At 34.9% G+C, this 8,985-nt stretch overlaps 1 protein-coding gene across 1 annotated transcript; it reads left to right on the forward strand.

Annotated features, from left to right (window-relative positions):
- Positions 1–706: 706 nt before the first annotated feature.
- LOC149177945 (serine carboxypeptidase-like) lies at positions 707–8,413 on the forward strand. The gene is made up of 10 exons (XM_089421929.1): positions 707–811; positions 895–945; positions 5,450–5,523; positions 5,812–5,911; positions 6,111–6,170; positions 6,265–6,357; positions 7,212–7,346; positions 7,488–7,746; positions 7,911–8,044; positions 8,131–8,413. Exons 1-10 carry the CDS (start codon positions 707–709, stop codon positions 8,203–8,205), a joined length of 1,086 nt encoding a protein of 361 aa, XP_089278055.1. The 3' UTR covers positions 8,206–8,413.
- The last annotated feature ends 572 nt before the right edge of the window (positions 8,414–8,985 follow it).

Consider the following 8,985-nt stretch of genomic DNA (forward strand, 5'->3'; position numbering starts at 1 on the left):
ACAGATTGTTTGTGGCAACGAATCACCCCTAAGGTTTTTATGTGGCAGCAAATCATCTCGAGGTATGGTCTGGGGTTTTGAGGCAAGCAAGGTCTGGTTTGGAGTTGATTGTGGCTGCAATGAGATAGTGAAGTAATGTTTATAGGCAGCAAGGAGATATTCTACAGAGATTACTTTGCATTATGCGACAATAATTTAAGACAGTGCATTACCCTTTGTAATATAATCCAGAGAACTCCTCAATGAAATTAGCATTACATGCATAGATGTTTAAACCAACATATTTTAGAATAATTTTATGGTTTTACACGTTGTCATATATTTCAACATTTATTTATGTAATGATCCTAACGAGTGTCCACAAACTTTTCTTCGTAGATTTCTATTACATTATTCTATACAAAATGGTAGACCAGGTATTTATGTTGCTTATGTTGCTTTTGGTATTTGTATTATTTATGTTGTTGATTTAGTTAGAGGTTGGATTTGTTTTTAGAAATTAACTTTAAAATGATACTTCAAAAGTTTGTTTGTGACTAGTTAGATGCTTGTCAGAACACTCTGATAAGCTTGCCTCAAAGTGTTGGACAGATCTTCTATGCTCACTCAACACATATTTGGTGTTACCGATTCTATTTTCTTATCGGTTTTTTGATCAAGGTTTTCTTATTTTTATGTTATTATGTGTTTTTTTAAGAATGTACCCATGGGTGTTACTGATGCTACCATGGGGGGTTCAATGATATTCACTACTTTGATGGAAATGTTAACAAATGCACGAGGGCAAGACACCGCTATGATGATGCATGAGGTAAGCTTGAATATTGTCTTTTATATTTTCAATTATCTTATATTCCTTATTATATTATGCTAATTTATGTTTGTGGAATGCAGGCAATTGCTAAAGTGATTCCAACCCCTATAACACCTTATAAAACATCTAAGGTAATGATAGTGGTAAAACTTGTTCAATATTTTTGTGCATTCAGTTAACTTATTTCACTATATATATTTATTAATATTTGTGTTTTTACTAAGCGTGCATTTTGTTGGCATGCAAGATTCATTTATGCCCCTCAATACAACCAATGTTGGCATGCAGGGATCGTTAATGCCCCCATATACATCTAATGTTATGCAAGATGTAAGATTCAACCATTTATTTATGTGAGTTTGATTATGTTATTTGTTGAGAAATCTAGGGCATATATTTAATAAAGTTTTTGCACAACGACTCCATGATTTATGAGGTTTTACGAAGAGCTACATCATGCCTTCAAATGGATCACCCCTTCTGTTTTTTCTTCTTGTACATACAATACTATTTTAACAAGTAACCAAGCAATATATTATTCCAAAACATGATGTCAAGTTACTTTTTTAGGGTTTTTATGTAATCAAGAGGCCTTTTTAGGGTTTCTTAAATTCAAACATTAGATCATACTCTTTTCCCTTTATGTCATTCTAGAGTTTATCCCATGCCCTAGAAATCAAATCATAGGGAACAAATACCTTAAGATTAAGGTTTCTAAATACTAGGGTATTTCTTAAAATATAAATCCATAAATTCAACCCTACTACATCTTATGATGGACCCTTTAAAAGAAAAAAATTATACATACCTGGACACCTATCTGTATTGATTAGTATTTTGGTTGCCATGATTATTTGCAACTTTACACTACATTTCATTGATCATTTGCCACCTTCATGACCTTGTTTCAATGAGTCTTCCGAGATATTGTCATTCTATAATGGGAATTGCTTCTTCATGTGTTCATGAAACCCATGCCTCAGTCATAACAAAAATAATCTTCTTTTTCCTTTTTTTAACATAAATTACATAGAATTGTGATTAGATATGTCATTATGAAGACCGAACCTAGTTACATATTTCAACATTATTCATTTGTTATCCCATCTTATTATTTATATTTGTGCCTTGCAGGATGTTTCTAGGGTGACTCCAACAAGTATACAATCTGTTGGTATAGAGGGTCATGTTATGCCATCTACACCTAGACCAAAACCCCATAACATGCCCTTTACACAATCTATTGGTATAGAGGGTCATGTTATGCCATCTACACCTAGACCAGAACCCCATAACATGCCCTTTACACAATCTGTTGGTATAGAGGGTCATGTTATGCCATCTACACCTAGACCAAAACCCATAACATGCCCTTTACACAATCTGTTGGTATAGAGGGTCATGTTATGCCATCTACACCTAGACAAGAACCACATAACATTCCCTCTACATCAAATGTGGGTCTAGTCAACATTCTCCCACCAGGACCAGAACAAGTTTCTTTGAGGAGTCTTATAGACTCACAAACAAGAATGTTAAGGCTCCTACCAGATATTCCTGCAAATGTTCAAATCAGACAAGAAATAATTGAACAAATTCAGTTATGGGAAATGTCATTGTTGGAGAGTGTAGCTCCTGCAATAGATCAACAGGTAATATTAATTTTTTTTTTATAATTTCATTTGTTATGTTTAGGATCATTATTTTAGATATCAAAAATAGTTTCATATTTTGGTTGGGTTCTTAATAGTTCCACAATTTCATTATAAATGTAGGAAGTAAGTGACACAGTGCTTAATGTATCTATAAGGGAACCTTCCTCAATCCCCAAGACTACAACAATATCATCGGTGACCACAAAAGGAATGCAAGAAGTTACAATCTTGCTCACTTCAGAAGGAAATGTCTTAAAGGATGAAATAGGGCTGAAATTTTATCACTTTATTTTTCGTCGTGCAGAAGAATTATTTGGAAATACCATCCAAATGGATTGGAGGTAACAAGACAATGCCAAAAAGGAGGATCTATTTAAAGATGTAGTAATAGCATTTGGTAATCCTGGATTTGATAAGGAACTTATTTTACAGATTGCAAGTAAATACATGCACTCAAAGAGGTCCAATTTAAGGACACAGTTGACAAAAAACTTGATGTATCCACGTCCAGCTTGGATCAGAGACTAAGTGACGTGGGATGAACTTATGAAAGATGCCAAGTCTAAGAGGAAAGTCCTAAGAAATCCAAACTATATGCCATCTGCACATGGAGGAGCTAAGAGACGCCTACGAGATACAAGAAAAGCAACCCAAGCTAGGGTGTCAAAAATTAGATCTCACAAATTAGGTTCTGGTGGATATAATAGTATTCGTGGTGGTATGGTAAGTGATATTTCCATCTATTATATTTTCTATTTTAGGCAAAGTAACCATGGTCATGTTGAGTTAATTGTATCTTATTAGTTATTTTACCTTATAGATATGATTATCTTTATTAATGTGGGTTCACTAGTTTCAAAAGGAAGCTTCAGAGGAAGACCTAAAATATGTCGTATTACATGGTTCCCAAGGTCTTCGCCAACACATGATAAATCGAGGGGAAAAAATAATTATTGGTTATGGATCCGAGGTTAGTTGTTTATAATATTATATGAATAATGCAATAAATCAATTGGAGGTTTTAATGTTATTATAACAAGTTAAAGTGTGTTGTGTATAGGAATCAGGTGAAACATCTGGGAGTGAGCATGGGGAGGAGATACAAGCACATGATGATTTGCTTGTTGCACAAAATCATCCAATAGTCATTCCTGAACCTTGGCAGATTGTTGAATTTTAGCGAATGGGAGACAGAAATAATGAGGAGGGTGTTCAATGTGATGAGCATTCCACACCCACAATTAATGTAGTGCCTCCCAAAAAGAGGACAAAAAGGATTGATATGTGTTAAATTTTAAGAGCATTCCACACCCACAATTAATGTAGCGCCTCCCAAAAAGAGGACAAAAAGGATTGATATGTGTTAAATTTTAATAACTTGAACGTGCATCGCTCTAGCTTCTAAGGAGCGCACTAGGTTGTGAGGGTCCAAACATAAACTAATTATGTGTGCAACAAAACAAATTTTGAAGATACTTTGTTTTTTTGATGAGTACTTACATATTAAGGGCATCACTAAGACTGTTTCAGGTCCTAACTTGTATTATTTGTTTGATTATGATCAATTTGATATGCTTATATTTGTGTTGTATGTAGATGACCTGGTCCTAAAAGTTAGTTAAAAAAATTCTAGTTAGTTAAAAAAATTCTATCCCATGGTGCAAGAAGAAACTGGCAAGTGAAGTTGACATGAAGGATATACACCTCATGTGTTATTTCTTGGTCTTGGATGTTTGGCTGAGTTGAGGTGAGGTGGTCCTCCAATAGGGGTAAGTAAGCAATTGAGATTCTGAAGAAGTTTTGGATAATGGACAATAAACCATAAGCTACTTTTATGATACATATTTTGAATTTATCAGTAGATTAAGATTCAAATTTGGTTGATTCGTTAGCGTACAAAAAGTATATAGGTTCCCTAACATATTTGGTAGAATTTAGTAGTCAAATTGTTGTGTGCATGAGATCCCTTGTCTCACAAACAAGGGGGGCGCAAACACCAATGTATTGTCCAGCTTGGCTGCTAATATATGGTTGAGCTGAGGTTGCTGCAAATATGCTCCATGGTCTGAGGTATGCGAGGTACTTAAAGGGCACACTATCAGAGTGCTTTGAGCTGCTGCATGCTTTAGTGGATTTTGACAGGGCCAAAGATGCAGGTGACAGGAAGAGTGATTCATGGTTTTGTTTCAGCTTGGGTTCAAATATAATATCTTTGTTAGGATGGGATACCCATGTGTGCAAGTTGAGGAAGTCCCTTTTCTGGGCTAAAGTAGCCTCTTGTGCTTGGTACTCATGGATTTATGAGTACTTACAGATTATGGGCATCACTAAGACCGTTGCAGGTCCTAAATTTTGTTATTTGTTTGATTATGATAAATTTGATATGCTTATATTTGTGTTGTATGTAGATTACCTGGTCCTAACAGTTAGTTTAAAAAACTCTATCCCATGGTGCAATAAGAAACTGGCAAGTGAAGTTGACATGTATTATTTATTGGTCTTGGAGGTTTGGCTGAGTTGACGTGAGCTGGTCCTCGAACACGGGTAAGTAAGCAATTGAGATTCTGAAGAAGTTTTGGATAATGGACAATAAACCCTAGGCTACTTTTATGATACATATTTTGAAGTTTTCAGTAGATTCAGATTCAGATTTGGTTGATTCGTCAATGTACAAAAAGTAGATAGGTAACCTAACATGTATGGTAGACTTTAGCAGTCAAATTGCTATGTGGATGAGATCCCAATACACTGTCCTAGTCATCCCAGCTGTATAATGCACAGTTGTACCATTGTAACACTAACATAGGCACCAGAAGCTATGCTACTAGAAAGGATTAAAAGTAAAGTAGGATGCTAATACCTTAATGTCTTTGCATGTCAAACACTATGCTAATACTTATTTCATTATTTACTTTTTAACCATCATATGCTGACCATTTTCGATGATGTTAAATTGAATGCTCTTTTTCCTGTTTCCTAGGGCATATTACAAGAGATCCTAGAAGAGTTACTGGCTGTCAGGAAAAGAGCCAAGGCAGACCTAAAGGTGGTGAAGTAAGTGCTTCCTATGTTCATGTTACATGCTTGTATTTTTTCCACTTAGCATCTCAGTTTTTAACTTCCTGTAATCTTGTTTAGGAGGCTAAAGATTGGTTGGTTGGTGGAGGTACAACTTTGTTCCTATGCTAGTTCCAACTTCCATTTGTTGTCAAACTTAGATCTAAAAGAGATTTATATGGTCTATCTCTTAGGCCTGACATCAAAATCTTAAAATTTTTAGGTGCATTTGGAATTGGAATTAATGCCAGAGATGTTGTATCTCACTGTGAACATCATTGACAGATACCTTTCTATTCAGAGTATTGCAAGGAAGAATTTGCCATTACTTGTTATCGCTGCAATGTTTATAGCTAGCAAATATGAAGAAGTCTGTCCTCCACAGGTAGGATGACTTTCTGACATCTGTAAGAAAGGATGTGTATATATCTAATTAAAATAACACTTTGTTGGCTGTATAAAAGTACATACACCAGCAATATCTACTCCTACAGAAGATTACGCTTTATGCTAGAATCAACAAAAAAATTATATTATAATAGGTAACACAATATTGATAAGAGCTGGTTTATACTTGGCTACAGGTCAATGACTTCATCCGCATCTTCCCAAATGAATGCACGTCAGAACAGATAGTGGCCATGGTAATTAGCTCTAACTGATAATTCTTTGTCATTGATTGCAACATAGTCTCAAAACATTTAGATTGACTGATCAATTGATAATAACTCTTCGCAGGAGTTTAAAGCAATTGAACTTCAAGCTTACAGTTCCCACTCGGCCATATGTATTCCTCCTCAGTTTCTAAAGGCAACTAATTCCAACAAAGTGGTAAAGTTTTGAATGACACCACTTTTTATATTGTTGAAAGCAGCCTGTGTGGCATTGATCAAATCTACTTTCGAAAATGCCTCATAAAATCTAGCATTCATGTTTTAAATTACTTTTCTTTATTGTATTCCTAATAATACCCTGTTGTACTGACAAGTCATACTATCTATTATTTAGATGGAAAATCTAGCATTCTTCTTGGTTGAACTGTGTTTGCTTCAGTACATAATGAGCAAGTACAATCCATAAAATTTGTGTTAAGGGCTTTGAACACTTATCTGCTATGGAAGGCTTGTTCTTGATGTGGTTTTTGAAATATTCAATGTATTTTTTAAGTTGTTTGTGCAAGCGTTTTCCATAACAGTAGTGAAGGCTTATCTGGATCTCAAAATATTGTGCATAGGTGATGCTTTTCCCTCCTCTAGTTAGTTCATTCTTGTTTATTGTGTGTTTTTACAAACATTTTGTAGTATGGTCCACTTTTTATTGTTTTTGATAATAAATCTCATGTATTTGATACTTGTAGACCTTTAATCCATAAAAAACAGCCCAAAAATCTCAGAAATAGACACCTATAAATATAAACTAGTCATCAAATTTCAAGGAATATTTTTTCATGGGGCTGAAATCCTATTAAAATTTGGAACAAAATGCATATTTTCATATTTATGAGATGTATACTTTCTTTACTGAACTAGATTTGTATGTGTTCATATTGAAATCTTGTTACTATGTTTTAAATTGCGAGAAGCTTGATGGCTAAATGTTGTTTGCTTTATGATCCTTAGTTACCATTTGAGAAGTGTTTCAAGTAACTGGTTATGGCTGATGTTATGCTGGATCCTTTATCGAAGGTTCTTAATGTAGGTTCTGATTATAGCCGGTGTGATAACTTGCCAGGTACCGAAGGGACTGTCACATGCTTTGCATCATACTTGGTGTGCACCTCAATTTTCAATTCCATTATGGCATTAGCTGGGAATATCAATGTAAGACTTAAATTCTAAATACTAGATAGCCAGACATTATGTTTATTTTATCAGCATTTTGTATCTTAAAATGTAGTTTGTCATCGTTGTTTTATATATCTTACGATATTAGTTTTCATTATTTTGTTTTATATTTTGTAGTACTATGATGTTCGGAAGGAGTGCAATGATGGCCTGTGCTTTGATTTTTCAAATATGGAGAATTACTTAAACCAGGGTTCCGTTAGGAATGCCCTGGGGGTTGGCAGCCGAAAATTTGTCTCCTGTAGCCCCTTGGTTTATGAAGCTATGCTTACTGACTGGATGCGGAATATGGAAGTTGGCATTCCAACACTCTTGGAGGATGGTGTTAAGTTGCTAGTTTATGCAGGAGAATATGATCTCATTTGCAATTGGTTAGGTAATGATACTGTATACATATAACATATTGTTTTTGTTTTGGAGAATGACTTTATGATTTAGGTGTTAAGTCTGTTATTAACTTATTTGCAGTTGTGTTTTTCAGGCTTGTCAGTCTAATCTTCAAAATTGAAAAGTTAATTTTTCAAATTATGTGTCTTTCAGGCAATTCAAGATGGGTGAATTCCATGGATTGGTCTGGAAGTGAGAATTTCAAGAAGGCACCTACAAAATCCTTCCTTGTAGACGATAAGGAAGCAGGTTTAATAACCAGTTATGGACCACTTAGTTTTCTCAAGGTAAAAGGCACTCAATGATCATCTTTGATTTCGTTGTACAAGTAGATAATTTCTTCCTTACGGAATCTTCTATTTTGTTGCACCAGGTTCATGATGCAGGTCATATGGTCCCAATGGATCAGCCAAAAGCAGCCTTGGAGATGATAAAATGCTGGACATAAGGAAGTATTACTGACGACAATTCTCAAATTTTAAAGACAGTGACGGAGATGCCAGAGAAGAATTTCGAGAGTTAGTTATCTGCTTAACTAGGAGAATTGCTCTCTTCACCTAGATTAATGTAAATATTTCTAGATTTGCAGTAGTGTGCATCCCCAAAGATGTGTATTTTCTAATTTGGCAAAATAATTGTGCATTGGGACCATCAGTCTTGCTAACTTGTGTCAAATCTTTTGATGGCCACTTTTTAACTGTATAGAAATAGTGCTTCGTATTGCTTACCAAGCCTTCTGGAATTATGATTATACATGGTGTTAAAGTTATATTCAAGAACATGAATAGTATGTCCTGTGTTCTTATTCCACCATGTTCTGATGTCCTAATGGATGAAAGAAATTGTAAATTGGATGAAAGAAATTGTAAATTCAACAAAAATATTTGGCTAGAGTCTCGGGGAATTCAAAGCATGATGCTCTTAGCCTACATTCAATTTTATTGACAATGACATGAAAACATTTATGTTGTTTGCAATCATGCAACGGATGCGAGTATTGTCTACTTATATTTGAATTGGAGGCTATGTGGTTTGGCTGTGTTTCACTTCTCGTTTATTCTATTATTTTATTGTTGAATATGCCTGTTTCCTCTTTTTGCCTCTTATCCATTTATAAGCCTCTTGGACATTAAGTGCTTGGCATGGCAAGATATGTCCATAAAGCGCATGGACTATCTACAGTCCATCAATGCTTGCTGCTGTTGCTGTCTACACTGCTCGATGCACT

The sequence above is a fragment of the Pinus tabuliformis genome, chromosome 4_1 (assembly GCF_031772625.1).
Source record: "Pinus tabuliformis cultivar Carrire ecotype Pingquan chromosome 4_1, CPIR1, whole genome shotgun sequence".
NCBI classification, from domain to species: domain Eukaryota; kingdom Viridiplantae; phylum Streptophyta; class Pinopsida; order Pinales; family Pinaceae; genus Pinus; species Pinus tabuliformis.

Bases quoted from the DNA above. Each gene is read 5' to 3' on its own strand.
- LOC149177945 (XM_089421929.1), top strand. From the start codon at position 707: ATGGGTGTTACTGATGCTACCATGGGGGGTTCAATGATATTCACTACT. The intron at 946-5,449 runs GTAATGATAGTG...CCTGTTTCCTAG, and splicing joins CACCTTATAAAACATCTAAG to GGCATATTACAAGAGATCCT. The intron at 5,524-5,811 runs GTAAGTGCTTCC...CATCATTGACAG, and splicing joins GCAGACCTAAAGGTGGTGAA to ATACCTTTCTATTCAGAGTA.